The 27,911-nt window shown below is 41.1% G+C and overlaps 1 protein-coding gene across 2 annotated transcripts in view; it reads left to right on the forward strand.

The window, feature by feature from the left end:
- The window catches only part of LOC143034672 (uncharacterized), a 95,186-nt gene that overhangs the window by 22,237 nt on the left and 45,038 nt on the right, over positions 1–27,911 (forward strand). For both annotated transcript variants that reach the window (XM_076201039.1, XM_076201040.1), the window contains exons 2-5: positions 3,990–4,042; positions 4,582–4,699; positions 4,807–5,020; positions 6,729–6,866. In XM_076201039.1, coding sequence (XP_076057154.1) covers positions 3,990–4,042; positions 4,582–4,699; positions 4,807–5,020; positions 6,729–6,866 — 523 coding nt within the window. The remainder of the gene's footprint in view (positions 1–3,989; positions 4,043–4,581; positions 4,700–4,806; positions 5,021–6,728; positions 6,867–27,911) is intronic.

Genomic DNA, 27,911 nt, shown 5'->3' on the forward strand with positions numbered 1-27,911 from the left:
TTTGAATGGATTGATGCACCAGTCTTGTTCCATAAAATTGAAGCTGTGAACTTGAAGGAACTTCTGCCCAAAATTGAACAAAAATGAGGTAGTATAACACAGGCATCACCAGATTGTGTATTGTTAGAGTGAACTGATTGTATGTGGAATAGGTTTTGTTAAGGCATTGTGTTTGGCCATGTACAATTTTGTGCATATGAGAGGTAGTTAAAAAGTTCTGTTTTCCATTGTAAACAAGTTAAGATGACTAAAATAGATGCATCAAGATGTGTTCCAGGATGTTTGAGCACCCTGATGAGTTTGTTTTAGCAGATTTGTAGTTTGTGTTTTAGATGTTGAGATAGACATACCACAAATAACAGCCATAATCAAAGTGACACTGCACAAGTGTAGAGGCCAATAGTTTGGTGGTTTTAACATCTAGACAACTGGAGATTCTTTACACTAGCTTTAGTCTGGCATTAACTTTAGTGATTACCATATTTGCCATTGCAGCTTAGGTCATATTTTGATCAATTTTTTTTTTTGTGGATATTACACTTTTTGGGTGTGACATTGATTCCATTGTAGGTAACATTCAAATTTGAGCACTATTTTAACATGTAGTTTCTACTAAATAAACCAGACTCAGTTTTACCCAAGTGCAGAGATAACTTGCTGTCTATAAAGCATTAACTAACAGATTCAAGGTCCAAACTGAGTACATTTTCAATGGTGTTAACATTATATAAATACAGCAATGTTGAATCATCTGTATACAAAAGTTTGCAGTTAACTGCAGACTCCATGTTGTTCACATAATGAGCAATAACAGTAGTCCCAAGATGGAACCTTGAGGAACACCACATTGCATTATTCATCAGATATGACAGATTTGTTGTCAACCACCTGTTTTCTAGAGCAAAAGTATGAGGAGAATCATTTTACACATGTCTGGGCCTTTGGTGTGGAGTTTACCCAGAAGTGTCAAATGCTTTTTGTAGGTCAAGTAACACTGTACCACTGGTTGTCTTTATCAAATTCTGATTTAATATAGTCCGACATGTTTTCAGTGAATATGATTTTCTAAATCTAGATTGAATCTCAGAGTAGGTTGTTTTCCTGTAGAAACTTGTACAATTGATTGTATACTATTTCTAGGATTTTTGACATGACACTGAGAATAGACTCAGGCCTATAATTACCGGCTTCTGTTTTGCTAGATTTTTTGTTCAGAGGAACAAGTGCATGTTTAAATTCATCAGGCACTAAACCTTGATCAAGTGACAAATTTACATGTGTAATAGCATTGGCACCATCCTTGATAAATAATGCTGGGATTAAGTCAAAACCAGTTGCTTTACACTTCTTGCTTTTGATTAGAGTATTACAGATTTTACCAACACTGACATTTTTTAATTTTCATGAGTGAGATGATGCCCTTAGATCTATGATATTCATGAACCTGTTTTACATCATATATATTGCTTACGTTTGATAACTTTTCAACCAACTTGGTAACCAGAGTAGTACATATGTATTACCATCAGCTTTCTCCCCCTTACAAGGAAGGTAGCCAAAATCAAAGGCACAAATCCACTCCCACCCATTTCATCCCCACTCCACTCCCATTCACCACCCTTCCCTCTTTTCTTGGCTCCTAGATGACAGGTCATCCCTGCATCTTGCTCATTGCCCTTGGTCAGAAGCAATGCAGCAAGACACATTACATCCACAGCAAAGCCACTTCATGTAATCAGCAACCCTCTTCTCTGTCCCCTTGTGCAGAAAAAGAGAAGATGGGGAGAAATCCCTTCAGACTGCGTTAAAATACCATTCATAGATATTCCCTTACCCCCCATCCCCCATCCACTCCCATGCATCACAGCCTCATCCATACGCAACCATTTTCCACATACCCCTATCTTTTGTCTTCTCCCTTCCTCAACAGATATTCCCCTTTTTCCTAATGCCATCCATCTCATCCTTGGTTTCCCCCTCATATTCACTCCTTCCACCACTGCCTTCCACACCTTTTTTACTAATCTTTCTTCACTCATTCTTTCCATATGGCCAAACCATTCCAATAGTCTTTCATCAACCCTATCTCCTAACTCCCTTTTCACTCCACTCGCTCCTTACCTCATTTCTCACTCTAACCAGCCAAGTAACCCCTACCATACTTCTTAGGCATTTCATCTCAAATGCATTTAAACTTTCTCATGTTCAATGTTTCTGCCCCCATACAGTGCTGTCAGCACAATCACCCTGATAATGTTTACTGTATATATAAATGACATGGATGAAGGTGTAGAATGTTATACGAATTTCTTTGCAGACAACACAAAACTACCAAAGAAAGAAAGTACAGAAAAGACTGTGAATTGCTACAGAGAGACCTGGACAAAGTCTGGGAATAGAGCCAAAAGTTGGAAGTGCACTTCAACATTAAGAAATATAGTATAATGAGTTCAGAAAAAGAAAAAAAAAGAATATCGGGACAATATAAAAATGTTACAAAGGAAGTAAAGAAAATTAGCTCCAAGAGGGACCTAGGAGCAATTATCACCAAAGAAGTGTCCCCAGACAAGCATATAAACAAAATAGTAGGAGAAACTTGCAATTTACTAAGATCAATAAAGGTGGTTTTTAATTACTTGGATGAAGTAATGGTAAAAAAAATATTTGTCACTGATAAGACCAAGATTGGAGTATGCTGCAACACTATGTACACCCAGTACAAAAAGAATATAAGGAAGTTAGAAAGAACCCAAAGAGCAACAACAAAGATAGCCCCAACACTTTCAAAATTGAAATACACAAAAAGATTGCCCAAACTGGAACTACTAACCCTGGAACAAGAAGAAAAGGATGAGATCTATTGGCCATTTACAGAACTATGAAAGGCATGGAGTTCCTTGACAGAGAAGACTTATTAAAGTGGGATAAAAGAAAAACAAGGGGACATGAAAAGAAATGCAAAAAGGATAGTTATAGAAGAGATTAAAAAAAAAATAGTTTACGCAGAATGGTGGATGTCTGGAACAAATTGGATGAAACAATAGTGTGTGCAAACACCATACAAGAATTTAAGAAACTAGATGTTGCAAGGTACAAAGACAGGTCACTACGAGCATAGCTCCCCTTCCTGTATAATACAACAAGGTAAATACAATCTCTTCTTAGCATCCATTCCCAAATGTCTTTTTTCCATTACACTTTTTAATCCCTCAAGCCTTTACTTGCTTCTCTCAATCTCTATTCTACCTCCACCTCCACTCCCATTCCCTCCAAATTTACACCCAAGTATATAAAGCTATCTACTTCCTCCAGTCTCTCCCTTACATCCAATTTGCTGCCATCCTCTTCCCATGTGGATCTCATCACCTTACTTTTACCCACATTTATCTTCAACTTCTTTTTTTTTTTTTTTTTTTTTTTTTTTTTGCACACCTCAAACTTTATTACTAACTTCCTAAATCCCTCCTCTGATCCTGCCACAACTGCAGTGTTGTGAGCAAACAACAACTAGCTTATCTCCCTTGCATTTACCTCTTGCACTACTCCATCCATGTGTAAATTGAACAGCCAAGATGAGATAACCCATCCCAGGCACAGTCCCACCTTTACCTCAAACCACTCACTCTCTCCATTTCCTATTCTAACACAGGCTCTACTACCCTTGTAAAAACTCTTGATTGCTCTTAACAGCTTTCCTCCTATCCCATATATCTGCAATACCTCCCACAATGCCTTCCTGTCCACCCTGTCATAAGCCTTTTCCAAATCCATAAATGCCCAAAAAAACCATCCTTACCTTTTCCTAAAACTCTCTCACATATCTGCCTTACCACAAAAATCTGATCCATGCAACCTACCTGTCCTAAACCCACTGTTCCTCACCAATTACTCCCTATGTTCCTCTCCTAATCCTCTCAATCAAAACCCTTGATGCATTACTTGAATGTAATGTATCAAATTGATGATTAATTAGCTGGCCTCTTTTTCAGATGTGGAAATGTCAACTTTGCCAGGAGAAACACATGCAATAGGTGTGGGAAAGGTAAATATTTACTAATCTTGTTACCTGTAGAAGACTGTTTTTGTAAATTTTCATTGTCATTGTAATTCAATTATTATAATACGCTTCATAATGTAGTAGATATTCGTGTTTATGCCTTCCATGCATAAGTACTGTAGTGTATAAGACCTCTTCCCTCTTTCAAAAGAAGTGAGCCGGTCGAAGGACACTCAGTAAAAATAATTTAAAGGGGAAAAACACTAGGTATATGTACTTGTAATGATGCAACTTGAAGGGGTGTTCTTGTCTGTTCATAAATTTCTGAGTGGATTGGAGGGAGGGGTGGGTTCACTAAAGAATGCAGCAGTGGGGTTTAACCAGCTCCAGCTGTTAGGCTGTGGTATTGAAGTGTTGCATCTTGCTGCATTGCCTTTGACATGATTAGGCCAGCACAGGGATAACCCTTCATCCACAAATAGCTAAGATGGGTGTATGCTTTAACTTGCCTCCCCCTCCCCTATAATGGGGTAAAAGGGCCTTTGATGGAGGTATGTATATCTATTTTATATTTTATTTAAAAGAGAGGAGCAGCAGTATCAGTGCAAGTGAGAAAAGAAGGCAGCTTGGGGTGGAGATTGGTAAGGCTGCAGCTGAAAAGTCTCATGGCCTTTTTAGTGCGGATGATTGGCAGTGTAGTAAGTAAGTATACTGTATTATGGATGCTGCTACTTTGCTGTATTATACAATGTGTAATTTTTCATGTATGTAGTTTTTCAAAAATACAGCAATATTGTTTTCTTTTACAGATGTGGCAATGTTAATTGGGCCCGGAGACAAACGTGTAATATGTGCAATGCCCCAAAATTTGGAGAAATGGAAGAGCGTACTGGATATGGAGGTGGTTATAATGAACGAGAAGGGGTAGAATATATTCAGAGGGAAGAGTCTGATGATGAATTTGATGAATTTGGAAGGAAGAAAAAGAAATTCAGAAATAAGCCTTCTTCAAGTCCTGTAAAAGTAAGTAGTTTGGTGACTGAATGTTGTATTATTCTGTACAATATTAAAGTAGTTTGAGAGACAAAGGGTCTAGTTTCTTTACACTATTGATGATAACCAGGGGTTAGAGACCCAGAAGTACAGTAAATCATATGACACAATGCACCACAAAATGTGTGAAAGCTTCCTTCTCTTAAATAGCTATGATAGCAACTAGATAAAAGGTAGAGGTTTATACATCATAGCAGGTGTCATTGGCTACAGGTCAAAGGTGTCCTATAACAGTGTATTCCTAACACAATCCCTTTAATTCATTGTGAACTGCAATTAGATTGTTACTTTACAGTATTAATAGTGTATAAGAGATGTGAATGGAATTGAAAAAGGGTGGTGGTTAGTTTCAGCCCAAGGAGAAAACATGTACATGTGAAGCCTTAGAATCAGCACCTATTTGTCTGCTTCAGGATTGAATTCAAGTCTTTGGTCCACCGAGTAAAGATGTTATTACAGGTACTCCTCGTTTAACGACCTACTCGGTTAACGACAACTCGGAGTAACGACGGGCTTTATGACGTCGTTTAACGTAAATCTCCCGAAGTTACGGCGTCGTGTACGATAATTAAGTTGGCTGAGGCAAATTTGTATGATGTTATAAATGAACTTGTATGGTGGATATTAGCTGTGAGGTAAAGTGTTCTGAAGCTTAGGTCTACATTACCATCCTGCAAGCTGCAAAAACTACCTGGGGTACAGTGTATACCGGTAGTGGTAAATTTTTAGTTTCGACCATGGGCGCAATATAACAATAGAAAATTAATTATTAATTTTGTAAATTATAATGTATCAATGTAATATGCAATTTTGTGAGCGGAAATGAAAAAAAAATGCTAAAACAGATTTCGTAAGTAACGAAGTCATGTCAGACGAATGGTACACCATGTTTGTTATGATAGATGCAGATGTCGAAGAAATGAAAGGATGATAAATTAATTTGTCTAACCTAAACTAAACTAACCTAACCTGTGTTTAATAAATCATTACCTGCAAATTAAATGTCATCCGGCTTGTCCTCGTTGTCATCGTCGTGAGAGACGTTGGCAGACGACAAGATGGCGTCCCAAGCCCATGCTACAGACTTCGTTCATTAGCATATTTTCTTGTAGCAAGATATTTTTTACTTTCATTTCCGCCCACAAAATTGCATATTATGTTGATACATTTTAATTTACAAAATTAATAATTAATTTTCTATTGCTATATTGCGCCCATGGTCGAAACTAAAAAAATACCCCGGTATTCAATATGGAATGTCAGCATACGCGGATTTGGTCATATACGGTAATTTTAGGAACCTAACCACCGTAAATAAACAGTAAATAAAGCTTTAATGTACTGTATAAAAGAGGGAAAATACACAAAAATAAAGATACATGTATTGCTGGACATTGTACATACAGTACATGTACGTATATGTATACACTTTCGCTTAACGACCAATTCGGTTAACGACGGCGCGCTGGTCCCAATTGTCGTCGTTAAATGAGGAGTACCTGTAGTAAGCTATCTGGGGCTCAGGGTAGTGTGTTTTGATGGACATTAGAGGCAAGTGGCTGTGAAATGATCCTCCCTGATATCTGACTTACCTCCTTATACATATATCCATTACAGGTCATTTCACACATTCTTGTACAGTGTATATGAATTATTTATGATTTAACATTTGGCACAGAAAAGTGAAAGCAGTACGAAGAATGATACTCGTGAAGTAGATGATGACGACGATGATGACGATGAAGATGAGGATGGTGACTTATCAAAGTATGACATTTGGGGTGACTCTGATGATGAAGAGGATACTAGTTCAAAGGTACTGTACATATTGCTAATTTCATTGTGTTTTTCATTTCCTGCATAACTTGATAAACACTTGGACCCATATGAAATGAAGTATTTAATAGTTACTTTATTTTTATTTTTCAATTAAAGGAAATGACAGGAAAAAAATTAATTGGTTTTATATGAAATGTTTGAGATATGTAACAGGTTTTACAAAAATGGAAATACAAACATAGAGCTTTTCCTTGGAAAATAGTAGCATAAGTATGCATGGGAGAGGGTGGTGGGTGGAAGGGTGATTGATAAAGCTTTAATGGACTATGTAGTGGTATCCAGGAGAAGAGTAGGGAGAGTTTTGGATGTCCATATTCTTGGAGGAAAGAGTGGGGGATATCAGATCATATTTTGGTGGACGGTGTGTTGAGAGTGGAGGACAGGTGGAGAAAGAGGAAAAAGGCAGAAGGTAGAGTGGTGCTTAGAGGAAACTGTTTAAATGAGAAGAAAAAGGAACAGGAGTACAAGGAGAAGCTGAGAGAAGTGTGGAAAATGTTGAAAGATAGAGTGGAGGAGGAATGGGGTATCTCAAAAAGGGAGCAAGGTGTGCAAAGATAGTGTGTGGAACAAGGAGAATGGGAGGAATAGAAGGAAGGGTAGTGAATGGTGGGATGGTGAAGTGAAGAAGGTTGTAAGAGAGAAGAAGTGAGTATTCACAGGCTGTTTGCAAAGTAGGATGAGAAGCATACGTGTTGTACAAAGAAAAAAAGAAAATAAACAAAACAAAAGATAAAGGAGGGCAGGTGTATGACAAATTTTTAAAAGAAATAAAGAGATGTTTTGGAAGGAAGTTAAAGAGAGAAGGGGAGGTGAATCAAGTAGTGAAGAAAAAGTAAAATGTGCAGATGGACAGATGATAATGGAAGAGGAGGCAGTAAGGGGAAGATGGGCATAGTATTTTAGGGAGCTGCTAAATGTGGAGGAACATAGGGAGTGGTGGTAGCAGTGAGATGTGATAAGAAAATGACATTGACGGGTGAGGAAAAGATGAGGTGCAAGTAATTATTAAAGTGATGAGAGTAGGTAATGCATGTGAGTTACATACATACATACATATACCAAGGCTTTTTCCCCCTTTCAAGGGAGGTAGCCTAAAAGGGAAAGGCATAAAAACACTCCCACCCATTTCATCCCTAAATACACTCCACACCCCTCCCACCCTCCCTCTCATCTGAGCACCTCCTGGATGACGGGTCATCCCTGCACCTTGCCCACCACCCTGGGTCAGAAGCAGTGTCGCAAGACACAGCACATCCACAGCAAGGCCGCTTCGCTTAATCGGCGACCCCCCCTCTACGTCCCCCCATGCATATAAGGAGAGGACTTATATACATATATATACATATATATTAAATATACATATATATTAAATATACATATATATATATATATATATATATATATATATAAGGAGAGGACTTTGCCCTTACCGGGTAAAGTCCGCAGACTCTGCCCGCGAAGGTGTACACACGGCTGACGATGGTGGTTGGAGGTTAGTTGGCTGCAAGCAGAGGTTGGGAGTGAGTGGTTCGGTTCGGTGCGGTACGATAACCATGGTTCCCTCCATACTTGGAAAGAAGGTAGCACTTTACAGCATTATTATTGCTGCCTGCATTAAAAAGAAAATCAAAGAAATCACGGAGACATGTCTGGTGCCGGGAGTGGTTACAAAGACGTGATTTAATTGGAAGCTCAGGGACAATCCTATGTGAATTGCAGGATAGAAATGAACAATTGTTTTGCAATTACATGAGAATGAACATAAACAGCTTTTCTGTTCTCCTTTCGAAAGTGGAGCCATATATACAAAGGCAAGAGACAAATATGTGAAAAAGCATAGCACCAATAGCATGCCTTGTCGAGACCAGTATACACTAGTACTAGGTGTGGACATGGTGGTAAGGAAACTTTGGTCTGTACTGAGCGGGTTTGCTAACTTTGCTCGCACCTCACCTCGTGTGTTTGGCAGCGATATCAGCCCTCCATCCACTACCCGCTTATGGCGCTGGGAACAGACAGTTTGATGGTTTGCCTGCTGAAACTGCCCGTTGTTGAGCAAAGCCCTCGTGCCCGGCGGACAATGCTCGACCGTGTGGACGTGGCATTAGAATTGGAAATGGAGAGAGTGAGTGAATGGTTTAAGGTAAAGGTGGGACTGTGCCAGGGCTGTGTCATGTTGCCATGGCTGTTCAGTGTATGCATGGATGGGGTGGTGTGGGGGGTAATGGGCAGGGGATTGGAGATGGTTAAAGAAAATGGGGAAAAGTGGGAAGTGAACCAGTTGTTCGCTGATAACACTGCTTGTGGCAGGGTCAGGGGAGAGATTAAGGGAGTTGGTGATCGAGTTTGGGAAATTATGCGATAAGAAATTTGAAGGTAAATGTGGGTAAAAGTAAGGTGATGAGATGTACATGGCATCAGTATGGAAGTACCATATTTGATGGCTCATAAGATGCACCTTTAAAAAAAAAAAAAAAAAAAAAAGTGTCAGGAAATGAGCCTGCATCCCATGAGGCCAAGATTGGGCATTGAGGCAGTGGTTGGTGGTAAGTCTATGGTAACAGAGGTCCTAAAATCAAACCCCAGACATCTTGGAACACGTAACCAAAGTAATGATTAGTACTACACCACAAAACAACTCTTTCAAGGTAACAATATATAAGAGGTCATACTTACTGGTAATTCACATAGAATGACACCAGCTAGGAATGATTTGCCTATGTGAACATGCACCACGCATTGCATGTACCAAAACAAAGACACTGTCGGTTACGCTTTGAAAAGGTACTAAAATACATTAGAATTACGTGTAGAATGATGATAGAAAAAAATATATTATGAACAAACTTTACTACGTCTGTAGTCTCTCACAGTCACTGCTGATGCCATATGCCCGGTACATGTTCACATCTCACAACAGGATTGGTACTTAGGCTACTAGCAAATACTAAAGTTTTTAAATGCATAGTATTGGTATGTAATAATGATCTAAATGCATGTTATCCATGTCACCAGAGTCAATACTGATTCCTGTGGGACACCACTAATCTCTTCTTTCCAAGTAGACCTCTCATCTCTGAGCACTACTCTCATTTTTCTTTCATGCAAGAAATCCTCCATCCATTTCAATAGTTTTCCTTGTATCCCTCCTATGGTTTCCAGTTTTCTTAATAATTTTTTGTGGTATATTATATAAAGCTTTTTGTAAACTGAGGAAAGCACAATGAGCCCATCAGTCCCTTTCTTGTATGATATCTATTAGTCTTGAATAGAAACAAATCACATTTGTGGTACATGACCTTCCCTGTCTAAATCCGAATTGTCTCGGATTTAGTATATTGTTCTCCTCCAGATGTTTTGTCCATCTATTTTTAATAACTTTTTCACAAATTTTGGCTACTATACTTGTAAGGGAGACTGGTCTGTAATTTCTTGGGTCTTCCTTGTTTCCCCCTTTATATATTGGTATGATATTGGCATTTTCCCAGTCTTCCATTATTTTTCCTTTGAGTGAGCAGCTTGTTACCTTGTATACATGAACTGTTTTGTGAATCATGCAAAATTATTTAAGAGAATAAACTCTGAAATAGACTGTGACTCATTACAGAGTGATCTGAACAAAGTCTCAGAGTGCAGCAAGAGATGGGAGTTAGTTTTCAATATCAAGAAGAGCACTATAATTGAATTTGGAAAAAGCAAGAAAAGAATATCAGGATAGGGGTATTGGCTGCATGTTGTTATGGCAAAGTAGCATGCAGTTGATACTTTCGGGTCTATATGGTGCACCCCTATGGACCAGAGACACACATCATTTTGTCTGTGATAGAGGATGACTGCTCACAGAGAAATGATTAAACTTTTAATATACTGCTGCTGTCCCCCAACCCCTTGTTGCTGTCCTGTACTATTTCTCTGAATTTCATTTCCTTGTTTCACCTACCCTGTGGTTGGGGGGTGGGGGAAGAATGCTGCCACCAAGAACACTTGAATCATAAAAGGTGAGAAAAATGGGACGCGGATTGGGACCAGGCATCCTTCTCCCTTTAGCCCCACAGGGAGAAGGCATAATAGGGTCTAGGAGTTTTCCAATTAGCACCCTAAGGTTAGGGTATTTTAATGTGCATGGTTGTGGTACAGATGAGAGTAAAAGGGAAGAGATAGGTAGTATGTTTGTGAGAAGAAAGATGGATGTGTTGGCTTTGAGTGAAACTAAGATGAGGAGAAGGGTGAGTGTGAGTTAGGAGTGTGGTTGGGAGGTTCTCAGGAGTGAAGAGAGGGCGAGGGAGAGAAGGGGTGGCTATACTAGTAAGTGAAGAGATAGGTGAACGTGTAGTGGAGTGGAAGGAGATTTCCTCAAGGATAATGTGGATGAAGGTGAAACTGGGAAAGGAGATGTGGGTTTTTGTAAGTGTATATGAGCCTGGTAGTGAGAAGAGTATAGAAGAAAGGGAGGCTTTTTGGATAGATTTAAGAAAAAAAGAAAAATTATTGCATAAATACATAGTAGGGATCTTGCTCTAGATGCCGGTAAAATGTTTTTATCGTACCGCCACTTTTAAAGGGTTTAAAGGGCCTACCCTCCCTCCCCCTGGCAGCCACATGCTGTGCACGACCATTGTTTACATACGTTTTGACCATATTTTACTCTATTTTTTTGCATTTGATGCACTCATAAAGTTTTCTCTTACGTCCGGCATGCACGTGAGTATGTGGTGTGAGGAAGTTCAGCCTGCACAACTGGCAGTGGCCTGAGCCTTACAAAGTAAAGGACATGTACACGTTAGCTTGCCGCGTTCACTAATTTGCCGTGTGAAATTCGCATCTATTTTTCAGTGAAGAGATATTTGAAGATATTAGCCATGCCTAAGCTATCCAAACAAAAGGCACACTTGCAGAAGATAAGAACGTCTACATTAGCAACTCGAGGGGAGAAAGAAAGAACCCCAGCATCAACTTTGTTATCACCACCTCTGCCACCACCACTAGTACTCCCTCCAGCAGCTCTCTCCCTGCCATCTACATCCACATCCTCAGCACCTGATTCTCTGTCCTCTACACCTATATCAGACACGTTGTCTCTACGCAAACAACTGTTTGCTAACAAGTGGCTACAAGGATGCCTCCTTGCTGCAACACCTTGGGTTTAGAGTCTCAAACCTCACAGTGATGTCCCTGATGCAGCAAGAGCCTGTTCCAACACCAGAAAGGAAACCCAAGAAAAGAAAGAGAGCTGAATCCCAGCAATCAGACTACCTTGCTGGGTCATTCTAGACCAAGAACTCAAACTTTGCGACAGAGTGAGGTGGCGGCTTATGACACCCTCATTTTGAGTGAATAATATCCTACACTGTAGGAGGGTACAAAGTGCCCGAGTTACTTGAAAGATGCAAAATCATCATGAAAATACAATGGAACCTGTTTTCAATGGGTCTTAGGAGGTCCAATGTAAAATTTAGTCAAACTAAGGAAAAAAAAAATTTAACACTCGTTTCTGAAAAATGTAAGTTTTTGATACACAAAGTGTATCTCCTCCCTCAATTTTCAACTGATTTTTGCATATGAGATCTCTATTGATAGCTAGATAAATGACAAAAAATAAAAGAGTTTTTTTGCATATGTTAAATAGAAATTTTTTAATAACGTGTCAGTCAAAATTTTGCGTTTTTTCCGTTAATTTAATATATTTTTTTCCTCGGCGTTAAACAAAGATATTAAAAAAACTTTCTATTTTGTTTTTTTATATATGTAGAAGATTCTTTTGCTGTAAAATGGAAGACATCGAATAAAAATTGTAAGAGATAGGATTTGAAAAGCCCAAAAATATGGTATTTTTTTCGTTTTTTATTAAAAAATAAAAAACTAATGTCAGATCTGAATAAAACTCAAGCTGTGAAGGTTTCCTCAGACCTAGATATCACACAGAAAAAAATTAGCAAGATCCTTCAGAAAAAAAGATGATAAATGAGTGCATAGAGGGATTAGGGAGGAACATCAGTGTTGTGGTATTGGGAGACCTTAATGCTAGGGTAGGAAAGGAACCAATTGATGGAGTGGTTAGGAAATGTGGAGTTCCAGGAAAGAATCAGAGTGGAGAGTTGATGGTTGAGATGGGTCTAGAGAGTTGATGAGAGCAGATACAGTGTTTCGGAAGAAAGTCAAGCATAAGTACACGTGGGAGTGGGTTGTGGATGGAAGGGTGGTAGATAGGGTTAATGGACTATGTAGTGGTGGATAGGAGTATAATAGGAAGAGTTAAGAATGTACATGTTCTAATGGGAGAGGGTGGAGGAATATCAGATCATTTTTTGGTGGAAGGTAAGTTGAGAGAGGAAGATAGATGGAGAAAGAGGAAAAGGACAAAAAGTAAGGAGGTGTCTAGTGTGAACTCTTTAAATGAGAAGGAAAAGGAGGAGTACAAGAAGAAGCTGAAGGAGGAGTGGGAAGGAGTGAAGGATAGAGTAGAACAAGGAGTGGAGGAGGAATGGGGATGGTTCAAGGAGGGAGTCACAAGGTGTGCAAAGATGGTGTGTGGAACAAGAAGGATGGGAGGAAATAGAAGGGTAGTGAGTGGTGGGATGAGGAAATAAAGAAGGTTGTAGAAGAGAAGAAGAGAATTTTCACAGATTGGTTACAAAATAGGATGAGGGAGTCGTATGAGAGAAACAAAGAAAACAGAAAGAAAACACAAGGTAAAGAGGCAAAGAGGAGAGCAGATGTGAAATGGGGTAAGAGTATGACAGAAAATTTTGAAAGTAATAAAAAGATGTTTTGGAAAGAAATTAAGAGAGGAAGAGGAGGTGAATCAAGTAGAGAAGATAAGGTAAAAGGTGCAGATGGAGAGATGATAATGGAAGAGAAGGCAGTAAGAGGATGATGGACAGAGTATTTTATGGAGTTGCTAAATGTGAAGGAGGATAGGGAGGGAAAGGTAGTTGCAGTGGGAAGTGCTAAGAAAATGAGTGTGATGAGTGAGGAAAAAGCTGTAACAAGCGAAACGTAGTACTAATAAAGGTTTCGATCTCACAAGGTGTTTATTCTCACAAAATGGAGTAGAAATAAGGAAGGATGAAGTGAAGGCAGTTAAGATTATGAAAGCAGGTAAGGCACCTGGTCTGGATGGATGCCATGCAGAATGTCTTAAAAAAGGAGGTACAGTGATGGTGGACTGGCTGGTGAGGTTATTTAATGTTTGCTGGAGAGAGGGTAGAGTGCTGGAGGACTGGAGGAGTGCCTGTATAGTTTCACTCTACAAGGGAAAAGGGGATAAGTGTGAGTGTAGTAGTTTCAGAGGGATTAACTTGTTAAGTGTAGTTGGGAAGGCTTATGGGAGGATCTTGATTGAGAGGATTAGGAGAGGAAGAGAGGGAGTAATTGGTGAGGAACAGTGAGTTTAGGACAGGTAGGGGTGTGTAGACCAGATATGTGAGAAAGCTATATGAAAAGGTAAGGATGTTATTTTGGGTTTTATGGATCTGGAAAAGGCTTACGACAGGGTAGACAGGAAGGCATTGTGGGAGGTACTGCAGATATATGGGATAGGAGGAAAGCTGTTAAGAGCAGTCAAGAGTTTTTTCGAGAGTATTAGAGCGTGTATCAGGATTAGAAATGGAGAGAATGAATGGTTCGAAGTAAAGGTGGGACTGCCAGGGATGTGTTATGTTGCCCTGGCTGTTCAACTTATACATGGATAGGGTGTGAGAGGTAAATGCAAATGTGGTGGGTCAGGGATTGGAGATACATATACCAAGGCTTTTTCCCCCTTATAAGGGAGGTAGCCAAAAAGGAAAAGGCATAAAATCATTCCAACCCATTCCATCCCTGAAAACACTCCACACCCCTCCACCCTCCCTCTTATCTTAGCACCTCCTGGATGACGGGTCATCCCTGCACCTTGTCCACTGCCCTGGGTCAGAAGCAGTGTTGCAAGACGCAGCACATCCACAGCAAGCCGCTTCATTAGATCGGCGACCCCCCCCCCCCCCCTCCGTCCCTCCATGCATAAAAGGAGAAGACGGAGAGAAATCCCTTTGGGCTGCGTCAAATTTTGCTCACACATACTACCTCACCCCCCCACCCATTTCACCTCATGCATCACAACATCATCCATATACCACCATTCTCCATTCACCCGTCTTCTGTCCTCTCCCGTCCTTCATCAACAGACATTCCCCTCTTCCCCAAAACCCCCTTTACCCCATCCATCCACCTCATCCTAGGACATCCCTTCATATTCACTCCCTCCACATCTGCCTTCCATACCTCTTTTACTAGTCTTTCTTCACTCATTCTTTCCATGTGTCCAAACCATCCTAATACTCTTTCATCAACCCTATCTCCCAACTCCCTTTCCACCCCTGTTCTCCTCCTCACCTCCTCACCTCCTCATCTCCTCATTTCTCACTCTAGCTTAGTAACCTCTATCATACTTCTCAGACACCTCATCTCAAACACATTCCAACTCCTCTCTTCCTCTCTCATGTTCCATGTTTCTGCCCCATACAGTGCTGTTGGCACAATCACTCCTTCATACAGTCTCCTCTTAGCCTCCATTCCCAAATGTCTATTCCTCATTACACTTTTTAATCCACCAAGGCATTTACTTGCTTCTCTCAATCTACATTCTACCTCCACCTTCACTCCACCTTTTCCTGCCACATTTGCACCCAAGTATCTAAAACTATCCACTTCCAGTTGCTCTCCCTTAATGCTCACTTCCAGTCTGCTGACACTTTCACCCCTTGTACATCTCATTACCTTACTTCTACCCACATTTATCTTCAGCTTTCTCCTATCACACACTCCCAAACTCTGTCACCAACTTCCTGAATCCCTCCTCCGATCCTGCCACAAGCGCAGTGTCGTCCGCAAACAACAACTGGCTCACCTCCCACTTTTCTCCATTTTCTTTAACCATCTCCAATCCCTGACCCACTACCCTTGCATTTACCTCTCGCACCACCCCATCCATGTATAAGTTGAACAGCCAGGGCGACATAATGCATCCTTGATGAAGTCCCACCTTTACCTCGAACCACTCACTCTCTCCATTTCTAATCCTGACACAAGCTCTACTACCCTCATAAAAACTCTTGACAGCTCCTAGAAGCTCTCCTCCTATCCCGTATATCTGCAAAACCTCCCACTGTGCATTTCTGTCTTTCCTGTTGTAAGCCTTTTCCAGATCCATAAAAGCCCAAAAAACATCCTTCCCCTTTCCTATAGCTTTCTCACTTATCTGTCTTACCACAAAAATCTGATCTACACAACCTCTACCCGTCCTAAATCCGCACTGTTCCTCACCAATTACTCCCTCTCTTCCTCTCCTAATCCTCTCAATCAAGATCCTCCCATAAGCCTTCCCAACTACACTAAACAAGCTAATCCCTCTGAAACTACTACATTCACACTTGTCCCCTTTTCCCTTGTAAAGTGGAACTATACAGGCACTCCTCCAGTCCTCCGGCACTCTACCCTCTCTCCAGCAAACATTAAATAACCTCACCAGCCAGTCCACCATCACTGTACCTCCTTTTTTAAGACATTCTGCATGACATCCATCCAGACCAGGTGCCTTACCTGCTTTCATTATGCAACTGCCTTCACTTCATCCTTCCTTATTTCTCCTCCATTTTCCTCACTCATCACACTCATTCTCTTAGTATTTCCCACTGCAGCTATCTTTCCCTCCCTATCCTCCTTCACATTTAGCAACTCCCTAAAATATTCTGCCCATCTTCCCCTTACTGCCTTCTCTTCCACCCTCATCTCTCCATCTGCACCTTTTACCTTATCTTCTCTACTTGATTTGCCTCCTCTTCCTCTCTAAATTTCTTTCCAAAACATCTTTTTATTACTTTCAAAATTTTCTGTCATACTCTTACCCCATTTCACATCTGCTCTCCTCTTTGCCTCCTTTACCTTTTGCTTTACTTCTCTTTTCTTTTCTTTGTACCTCTCATATGACTCCCTCGTCCTATTTTTTAACCAATCTGTGAAAGCACACTTCTTCTCTTCTACAACCTTCTTTATTTCCTCACCCCACCATTTACTACCCTTCCTTCTATTTCCTCCCATCCTTCTTGTTCCACACACCATCTTTGCACACCTTGTGACTCCCTCCTTGAACCATCCCCATTCCTCCTCCAGTCCTAGCTCTACTCTATCCTTCACTCCTACAGCTTCTTCTTGTACTTCTCCTTTTCCTTTTCATTTAAAGAGTTCACTCTAAACACCTCCCTACCTTTTGTTCCTTTCCTTTCTCCATCTATCCTCCACTCTCAACTTACCTTCCACCAAAAATGATCTGATATCTCCCCACCCCCCCTTAGCACATGTACATCCTTAACTCTTCCTATCATAATCCTATTTACCACTACATAATCCATTAGCGCTCTATCTTCCACCCTTCCATCCACCACCCTCTCCCATATGTACTTATGCTTGACTTTCTTCCAAAACACTGTATTTGCTATCATCAACTCTCTAGACACATTTCCACCATCAACTCTCCACTACGATTCTTTCCTGGAACTCCACATTTCCCAACCACTCCATCAATTGGATCATTTCCTACCCTAGCATTAAGGTCTCCCAGTACTATTACATTGACATTTCTCCCTAAATCCTCTATGCACTCATTTAAATCTATCCAAAAGGCCTCCCTTTCTTCTACACTCTTCTCACTGCCAGGCCCATATGCACTTACAAAAACCCACATCTCCTTTCCCAGTTTCACCTTCATCCACATTATCCTTGAGGAAACCTCCTTCCACTCCACTACACATTTACCTATCTCTTCACTTACTAGTATAGCCACCCCTTCCCTCCCTCGCCCTCTCTTCACTCCTGATAACCTCCCACTTACACTCGCCCTTCCCTTTCAACTTTGTTTCACTCAAGGCCAGCACATCCATCTTCTCAGAAACATACTACCTATCTCTTCCCTTGTACTCTCATCTGTACCACATCCAGGCACATTAACCCCTTCCATACGGTGCCGCACACGTAAGCGTTATGGGGAGCGAGTGTATTCGCGAGGCTGCCATATCGGCGTCTTGATTATATTTTTGTAGTCACCCCTCCATAATGACATTCTTTCTAATTCTTTTGTAATCGCATTTTCTATGGTTATCAAAATTCACGGGTGAAGAGAGAACGATTGATATAAGCGGTGACTATATTTTATGATGCGAGTATTATTACGACACGTCGTACGGCTGGCATTGGCTGCTGCCACCGAGATCTAAGTCCATGACGCCTACGTGTGCGGCACCGTATGGAAGGGGTTAAAAGACCCAAACCTTAGGGTGCTGGTCGGAAAACTCCCAGACCCTCTTATGCCTTTACTTTTTCTTTTAGGAATTTCCCCTGTGGGGCTACAAGGAGAAGGATGCCTAGTCCCACTCCCCGTCCCTTTCTTCTTGCCTCTTACAATCCAAGTGGAAATACTTTGTGGCAGTATTCTTTTCCCCCACCACAGGGAATTCCCCCACCACAGAAAAAGAATACTCAAAGAAATGGTACAGGACAGCAACAAGGGGTTGGGGGAGAGCATAACGGAGGGACAGTCGTAATATAAAAGTGTCATCATATCTCTATGCACAGAGTTTTCCTCTATCATAGACAAAATGATGTGGCTCTGGTCCATAGGGGCACCCCGTATAGACCTTAAAGTATCAACTGCATGCTACTTTGCCACAATAACAAGCAGCCAATATCCCAGATGGGGTATTGGAGATGGTTAAAGAAAATGGAGGAAAGTGGGAGGTGAGCCAGTTGTTGTTTGCAGACAACACTGTGCTTGTAGTAGGATCAGAGGAGGGATTGAGGAAGTTAGTGTCAGAGTTTGGAAGAGTGGGTGAAAGAAGGAAGCTGAAGATAAATGTGGGTAAAAGTAAGGTGAGGAGATGTACAAGGGGAGAAAGTGGCAGCAGAATGAAAGTAAGTATTAAGGGAAAGTTTTACGAGTTAAACACCATATGAGGACGGAGCCTTTATTTGTACGACGTTTCGTTTATTACAGCTTTTTCAAGTTCAAGTTGAGATACAAATGCTTGAGATTAAATAAGGGGAAAGGAGGGAACGGGGAGAGAAAAGAAGAAGGGGGGGGAAGGAAGAGGAGGAGAAGGGGGGGGGGGTATTGAACACTGGGAAAAGATGAGAATGCTGGCCGAAACGTCCGTGGGCGAAATGTCCACAAGGGTGGTTTAAATATTTAAAATTTTGCTGGCCATGGGTATTAGGGGAATTATGTGAGGCGAGATGTTAACATGCCCCTGTTTTGTTCAATAGTGTTCGTTCCTTGAATGATTGCTGCTTCTAAACACTTCCTGCAGATTTTGTCTTGTTCTCGTATCAGCAGCTCATTCTTCCAGTCCATAAGATGGTTTTCCTTGTTTCTATGTGTCACACATGCATTGGTGGTGACATCATGCCTGACGTCGTAACAGTGTTCATGTATTCGTGTATTCAGGTCGCGTGACGTTTCTCCGATGTAAACTTTATCACATCCTGAACACAGAATACGATAAACACCGGCTTTGGTCCCCGGTGTCTGGTTGTTGTGTATTTTTGTCTTCGTGATGTCTTTTATCGTTCTGCTTGTCTGGCACACTACTTCCAAGTTGGTGGTTCTTAAAAGATGTGTCAGGTTGGTGGCAACGTCACTTTTTGGCAACACGAGACGTCTTGTTGTGCTGTCCTGCTGCCTATGGCTTTCCCGAATCTTAGCGGCCTGCTTTCTGCAATTATCTAAAAGAAATTCTGGAAATTTTAATGTTAAAAAGGTCTCTTTAATAAACCTGCACTCTTCTTCTAAGTATTTTGCACTACATATCCTAAGTGCCCTAAGGAAAAAGTCTATTACTACTCCTCTCTTGGTCCTTTTTCCTTAGGGCACTTAGGATATGTAGTGCAAAATACTTAGAAGAAGAGTGCAGGTTTATTAAAGAGACCTTTTTAACACTAATATTTCCAGAATTTCTTTTAGATAATTGCAGACAGTGTATTGGGGATGGAATGGGTGGGAGTGGTTTTTATGCCTTTGTTTTTTGGTTATCTCCCTTGTAAGGGAGAAGGCCTTTGGTGTATTTATGTCTCCTTTCATTTTTACTTTTTACTTTGATTAATTCTTTCTTAGATACTTGGGTTCATAAAAGGTGACAAAAAATGGGACAGGGGTTGGGATTAGGAGTCCTGCTACCTGTAGCCCCAAAGGGACATTTCCTAAAAAAAAAAAAAGGAAAGTCCTAAGAGGGTCAGGGAGTTTTCCAACCAGTAACCTAAGGTTAGGGTCTTTTAATATGCATGGATGTGGTACAGATGAGAGTAAAAGGGAAGAGATAGGCAGTATGTTTGTGACAAGAAAGATGGATGTGCTGGCTTAGGGTGAAACTTAAGATGAAAGGGAAGGGCGAGTGTGAGTTTGGGAGTGAAGAGGGGACGAGGGAGAGAAGGGGTGGCTATACCAGTAAGTGAAGAGATAAGTAAGCATGTAGTGGAGTGGAAGGAGGTTTCATCAAGGTTGATGTGGATGAAGGTGAAGCTGGGAAGGGAGATGTGGGTTTTTGTAAGTGTGTATGAGCCTGGTAGTGAGAGGAGTGTAGAGGAAAGGGAGGCTTTTTGGATAGATATAAATGAGTGCATAGAGGGATTAGGGAGAAATGTCAATGTAATTGTTTTGGGAGACCTTAATGCTAGGGTAGGAAATGAACCAATAGATGGAGTGATTGGGAAGTATGGAGTTGCAGGTTAAAATTGTAGTGGAGAATTGATGGTGGAGATGTGTCTTGAAAGAGAGTTGATGATAGCAAATACAGTGTTTAGAAAGAAAGTCAAGCATAAGTACACATATGAGAGGGTTGTGGATGGAAGGGTGGTAGATAGAGTATTAATGGACTATATAGTGGTGACCCAGGAGTATGGTAGGAAGAATTAAGGATGTACATGTTCTAAGGTGGAAGGTAAATTGGAAGTGGAGAATAGGTGGAGGAAGAGGAAAAGGGCAGAAGATAGGGAGGTACTTAGAGTGAACTGCTTAAATGAGAGAGAAAAGGAAAATGAGTATAAGCAGCAGCTGAGAGAGGAGTGGGAAGGAGTGAAGGATAAGAGTAGAACAAGGAATGGAGGAAGAATGGGGATGGTTGAAGGAGGGAGTAATAAGGTGTGCAAAGATGGTGTGTGGAACAGGGAGGGCAGGAGGAAATAGAAGGAAGGGTAGTGAGTGGTGGGATGAGAAAGCAAAGAAGGGTGTAGAAGAGAAGAAGCAGTCATTCATAGATTCACTACAAATTAGGACGAGGGAATCATATCAGAGGTACAAGGTAAAGATAAGGGAAGAGTATGACAGATAATTTTGAAAGTAATAGAAAGATCTTTTGAAAAGAAATTAAGAGAGAAAGAGGAGGCGAATCAAGTAGAGAAGAAAAGGTAAAAGGTGCAAATGGAGAGATGATAATGGAAGAGAAAGCAGTGAGAGGAAGGTGGGCAGAGTATTTTAGGGAGTTGCTAAATGTGAAGGAGGATAGGGAGAGAAAGGTAGTTGCAGTGGTAAGCGTTAAGTAAATGAGAGTGATGAGTGAGGAAAATGGAGGAGAAATAGGGAAAGATGAAGTGAAAGCAGGTGTTAAGATGATGAGTGCAGGTAAGGCACCTGGGTTGGATGGATGCCATGCAGAATGTCTGAAGAAAGGAAGTACAGTTATGGTGGACTGGCTGGTGAGGTTATTTAATGTTTGTTTAAGAGAGGGTAGAGTGCCGGAGGATTGGAGGAGTGCCTGTATAGTTCCGCTTTACAAGGGAAAGGGGGACAAGTGTGAGTGTAGTAGTTTTAGAGGGATCAGCTTGTTGAGTGTAGTTGGGAAGGCTTGTGGGAGGGTCTTGATTTAAAGGATTAGGAGAGGAACAGAGGGAGTAATTGGTGAGGAACAGTGTGGTTGTAGGACAGGTAGGGGTTGTGTAGATCAAATTTTGTGGTAAGACAGATATGTAAGAAAGCAATAGGAAAAGGTAAGGATGTTTTTTGGGGGGTTTATGGATCTGGAAAAGGCTTATGACAGGGTAGACAGGAAGGCACTGTGGGAGGTACTGCAGATATATGGGATAGGAGGAAAGCTGTTAAGGGGGTATGCGACACCTGGAGGGGTGAATTTGGTCAAGATATGGCATTTTTCAAAACTGTGTTCAAAATGTTCGTATACCACTTAGAAATAAATCCCGACAAATAATTTTCCAGCCGCGCACAATTTAAAGGTCCTGGGTGAGGTTTAAAGGGACAGATTTAAAGGCGCAACCCACACTAGAGGGAGGCGTGCCACTTAGGACCTTCAGGCGCAGCGAATAACGTTGAAATTTGATTGAATTTACACTCGCCCAGTGTATCAACGGCCAATACTATTGTGGAGGGGAAGGGAGGAAGGTGGAGGGAGAATATTTCGCCAACTTTGTGCGAAACTAAGCGTTAGTTCCCGGCTAGCTCTGAAAAGGGAAGTACGCATGTCTCATGAGCTCTCATTGCAATCTATTACTTTAGCTAGTACATATTACTCTTTAGTACAGTCATCATGGGTAGCAAAAAGAACAAAAGAACATCACAATGACAAAAAACAGCAGTTAAAGATGGCAAGCAGTCAAAGACAACTAAAGATCTCACCACCTCTCACTCCACCACCGCCCTCACCTGCACCTCTGTGACAGTGACAGAGGTAAAGGACAACATTAGACTAAACAATTCAAAGAGGAAGATTAAATCCAAAGAAGAAAGCAAGAGGAAAAAGATCAAGGCTATACAGGAAGAAGAAAGAAGAAGGGACATCATATGATGCTGGAGGGGGTGCCCTACCAACATAGATTGGCGAGGGGAATCTGATGAGGAAAGAGAAGGCGCCCACTACTGGAAAATAAACCTCTTTCCAATGATTTAGATACCCTGAAGACCCCCAGCAGAGAGGTTTCATATGAAGAAACCGCCAAAGGTGCAAAAAAGCAAATTATATGATGTTGTCGTCTGTGCGTCGTCACTACTGTGACATACTTATACTTTAGTTTTTCAGTATTTAAAGTACTTATAATTAAAATATGTTGATAATTTTTACTGTACTTATTATATAATAAGAATTAAGCCATGAAAAAATCAGTCAAATTGGTGAAACTATAAGCAAGTTACAGATATATTCATATTTCAAGTTGCCATATCTCCGTTCGATATTTTTCTACTTTTTTTTAATCATAAAAAATCTAATATACATCAGATTTAGATGAAACTTACAGGGAATATTACTTTTAGTAACTGCTAGGGCCGATCGTTCGAATATTTTGAATAGGATGAAAGAGTTCGGAGTAATAATGGAAACGAGCAAAACAATTGTATTTTTCACGATTTTTGCCAGACATTAAAATTGAAATGCCTGTATGCAAAAGTATAAAGGAAATTGTTCAATTACTCAATGACCGGCCCTAGGTGTGCCTACTGACTAATCATAGCCAAAATATAAAACAAATTGGTCCACGTATTATGGTGCTGTGCACTTTTAAATGTCGCTACTGGTATACGTACATGTGTACATACATCATTCTGCTTCACCTAAAATGTAGGCAATATGGATACCTATTTACCTGAGAAGTTTCAGCTCTTTACTCTAAATATTTTAGAAAATGACCTCCAGGTGTCGCGTACCCCCTTAAGAGCAGCCAAGAGTTTTTACGAGAGTAGTAGAGCTTGTGTTAGGATTAGAAATGGAGAGAGTGAATGGTTTGAGATAAAGGTGCGACTTCTTCAGGGATGTGTTATGTCGCCCTGGCTGTTCAACTTATTGATGGGTGGTGCGAGAGGTGAATGCAAGGGTAGTGGGTAAGGGGTTGGAGGTGGTTAACCACTTCACTACGGGACTTAAATCTCGCGGGCAGCAGCCAATGCCAGCCGTACGACGTGTCGTAATAATACTCGCATCATAAAATATAGTCACGGCTTATATCGATCGTTCTCTCTTTCACCCGTGAATTTTGAAAACCACAGAGAATGGGATTAAGAGCAGATTAGAGAGAATGTAAAAACAAGGGGCGACTACAATAAATATAATCAAGACGCCGATATGGCAGTGTCGCGAATCCACTTGCTCCTCATGACGCCTACGTGTGCGGCACCGTATGGAAGGGGTTAAAGAAAATGGAGAAAAGTGGTAGGTGAGCCAGTTGTTGTTTGCTGACGACACTGCGCTTGTAGCAGGATCAGAGGAGGGATTGACGAAGTTAGTGACAGATTTTGAGAAGGTGTGTGAAAGAAGGAAGCTGAAGATAAATGAAGGCAAAAGTAAAGTGATGAGATGTACAAGGGGAAAGAGTGACAGCAGGCTGGAAGTGAGCATTAAGGGTGAGATACTGGAGGAAGTGGATAGTTTTAGATGCTTGGGTGCAAATGTGGCAGGAAAGGGAGGAGTGGGGGTGGAGGTAGAATGTAGATTGAGAGAAAGTAAATGCTTTGGTGGATTAAAAAGTGTAATGAGAAATAGACATTTGGGAATGGATTCAAAGAGGAGGTTATATGAAGGAGTGATTGTGCCAACAGCACTGTATGGGGTAGAAACATGGAAGATAAGAGAGGAAGAGAGAAGGAGTTTGAATGTGTTTGAGATGAAATGCCTGAGAAGTATGATATAGGTTACTAGGCTAGGTAGAGTGAGAAATGAGGTGAGGAGGAGAACAGGGGTGGAAAGGGAACTGGGAGATAGGGTTGATGAAAGAGTATTGGGATGGTTTGGACACATGGAAAGAATGAATGAAGAAAGATTAGTAAAAGAGGTGTGGAAGGCAGAGGTGAAAGAAGTAAATATGAGGGGGCGTCCAAGAATGAGACGGATGGATGGAGTGAAAGGGGCATTACAAAAGAGAGGAATGTCTGTTGAAGAAGGATGGGAGAGGACAGAAGATTGGGATGAATGGAGAAGGGTTGTGTATGGATGATGCTTTGATGCATGAGGGGGAGTGGGTGGGGGATAGGGGTGAGGAAGTATGTATGAAAAAAATTTGATGGAGCCTGAATTATTTTTTCAATTTGCTTATCTCATTATTTATTTTCACATTTTCTGGAAGTCCCACAGTTGTTGTTGTTGTCGTTCCCTAGACTGTCTGTCCGAGCAGTCCTGTCTCCCCAAAGATTGCCACAGCCGAAACTGGGTTTTCCCGCAAATCCTTTTTTAGAGTGTATGATGTGTTGTTTGCGTGCATGATTGTGTATAATGCAGTCTTCCATTATGTGTTGTATGGTATGGGGTGAAGTGTTACATCCTGGGCAGCTGTTCACAATGCGGTCATCCAGCCTCTTCTGGTAACTTAGAAGTGCTGGGTGGTGGCCGCACCGCAGTCTGGCCAGGTGGACTCTGTCCTTTCGTGGGAGAGAGGATTCAGAAGGGTGGATATCAGGGGGTCTGGCGTGCAGCAGTGTGTTGTCTTTCAGTGTGTTAATGGAGTGGTGAGTGATATGATTATGAATATGATTCCGAAGGCTGGTATTTGGTGGTTGTGGAGGAAGAGAAGAGAGTATCTGTGTGTGATACAGGTCTTTGGGCATTGTTTTAATGTTTCTTGGTGTGTGTGGGTGTTCTGCTATGTAGTTTAGCGGGTGTGATGTGTTTGTGGTGGCTGCAGCAAGTGTTTGTGTGCCACTCATGTCGAGGTGGTCCTTGACTTTGAGGACTTTTGTTTCATGGTGTAAATGGTCTGTAGGTGTTGTATTTGTGCAGCCTGTAATTGTTTTTAGGGCTTTGTTTTGTATGATTTGAAGGGTGTTGTGGTGTGTCTCACTGAGATTAGGAGCCCATGCAGGACTCGCATAATTCATCACTGAGCGTATGCATTGTTTGTATATTGTTGTATTAGTTTCTTTGTTTTGTCCAAATGTTGTTCCAGTGATTGACTTAAGTGCGTTAAGTCTAGGTGTGCATTTGTTTTTTATGTTTGTGATGTGTTGTTTGAAAGACATGGATGTATCGTATGTTACACCAAGAATTTTCGGTGTGTTTGTGTGTGGTATTAGAGTGTTGTTGATGTAGAGATGAGGTATGTATTTGTGTTCTTTTGTCCAGTTGGTGAGAAGTGTTGCTGTAGATTTGGTTGGAGCTATTTTGAGTCTGTGATGAACCATGTGTTGAGTGTATCGAGGTATGGCTGGATTATTTCTGCAGCTTTGTCTGTGTTACGATGTGTGCATGTGATTGTTATGTCGTCTGCGTAGGAAGAGATTTGTATTTCTGAGGTGTCTGGTGTGGGTATGTCATGCATGTATAGATTAAAGAGTGTGGGGGATAGAACTGAGCCCTGTGGTACTCCATTCTTAATGTTTCTGATGTGCGATGATTGGCCATTATATGACACATAAGCATTCCTACCTGCCAGATAATTAGCCAGCCATCTTTTGGTGTTATCGTGCATGTCTGTGTTATATTTTATTTGTTAGGTTGTGGCGGGGGATAGCATCAAAAGCTTTACTAATGTCTAATGTAATAAAAAGTGTTCTGTGGTGGGGCCTATCTGAATTGATGCCATCTAAAATTCTTTGTGTGGTTTATCAGAAGAGTGTTTGTGGAATGTAGTGGCCTAAAACCGTGTTGTGAGTCAGCAAGGGGAATATGTGGTGTGACAAGTTGAAGTATTAGGTGTTCAATGACTTTAGAGGGGTGCAGAGAAGTGTGATTGGGCTGTGTGATGTTGGGATTGTTGGGTCTTTATTGGGTTTTGGAATGGTGATTATTTTACCATGCTTCCAGATGTCGGGTATAGTGTTGTGTGAATAGCTGTAGTTTGCAATGTTTGTGAATGCGTGTGTAGCTTGTGGTGCAATGTGTTTTAGGTGGATGTTGCTTATTTTATCAGGGCCACAGGCAGATGAGTGCTTGAGATTATGTATTATGTGTTTTGTCTGTCTGAAGGGTGTATAGTCTGAGTCTGTGGGAAAGTCTTTCTTACGTCGAATAGTGCGTCGGTCGTCAGGGTGAGAAGTGAGATGGCTTGTCTGTGCAAAATGATTTATGAGTGTGTTTGCTTGTTGTCTGTTTGAGGGTAGATTGTCTGTTGTTTTGATTATTGCTGCGTGAGAGTGTGTTGTGTTACTGTTGGATAGTGTAATGCTGTTGAGTGTTTTGTACAATTTGCTGGTGTTTGTTTTGTGATCAAGTGTATTGATAAAATTTTGCCAATTTTGTGTTTTTTGTTCATGTATTTTATTGGCAATCACAGTGTTTAGTGTTTGTATTTGGTCTGCTATGTTTTGAGTGATAGGTTTATTGGCAATCACAGTGTTTAGTGTTTGTATTTGGTCTGCTATGTTTTGAGTGATAGGTGTGGGGGTATTGTGTTTAAGTGTGTCTCATTGTCTGATGAGGCCTTGTATTTCTGGTGTGAAGTTGGGGTTGTGTGATTTTCTGTTGCCTCTAGGGATGTATCTCTTGTCTGCATTTTGTATGATTGTATTAAAAGTGTGCACAGCATTGTTTATGTTTGTGATTGGTGTACTGTTAAGTGTTTCAAAATGTTGTTCTGTCTTCAGTAAAAGCTTCCCAGTTAGCTCTCTTGTAATTGGTGTATGTGTGTCTGTGGCCAACTGGGGTGCATCTTGTTTTGGTGGTGATGATGATTGGAAGGTGGTCAGAACCAAGGGTTCCGACCACTCTCCATGATGTTGTTGGGGTTAGGCAGGGGGAGCAAAAGGTGATATCAGGAGAGGAGGAAGTGTAGAGGGCTTGGTGTGGGATATGTGTATGATTATGTGTGTTGTTCATGATAGTCAGTGAGTCAAACTGAGTCTGTATATCAAGCCCTCTGTGTGTGTCAGGGTTGTCGACATACCAGGCCGACGACTTGGCGTTGAAGTCACCACCCATGATCAGGTTGGGGATTGAGGCTAGTTGGCTAAATTGAGGCCTGAAGGTATTTGGAACTGTGGGGGATGATTGGGGGAGAATGTACATGTTAACTATTGTCAGTGTTGATTTGTTGCCTTTGCGGATTCAAATGGATTGGATTTCTGTAGTGT

This window comes from Oratosquilla oratoria, chromosome 17 (assembly GCF_046742065.1).
Source record: "Oratosquilla oratoria isolate Oo_2021 chromosome 17, ASM4674206v1, whole genome shotgun sequence".
NCBI lineage: Eukaryota > Metazoa > Arthropoda > Malacostraca > Stomatopoda > Squillidae > Oratosquilla > Oratosquilla oratoria.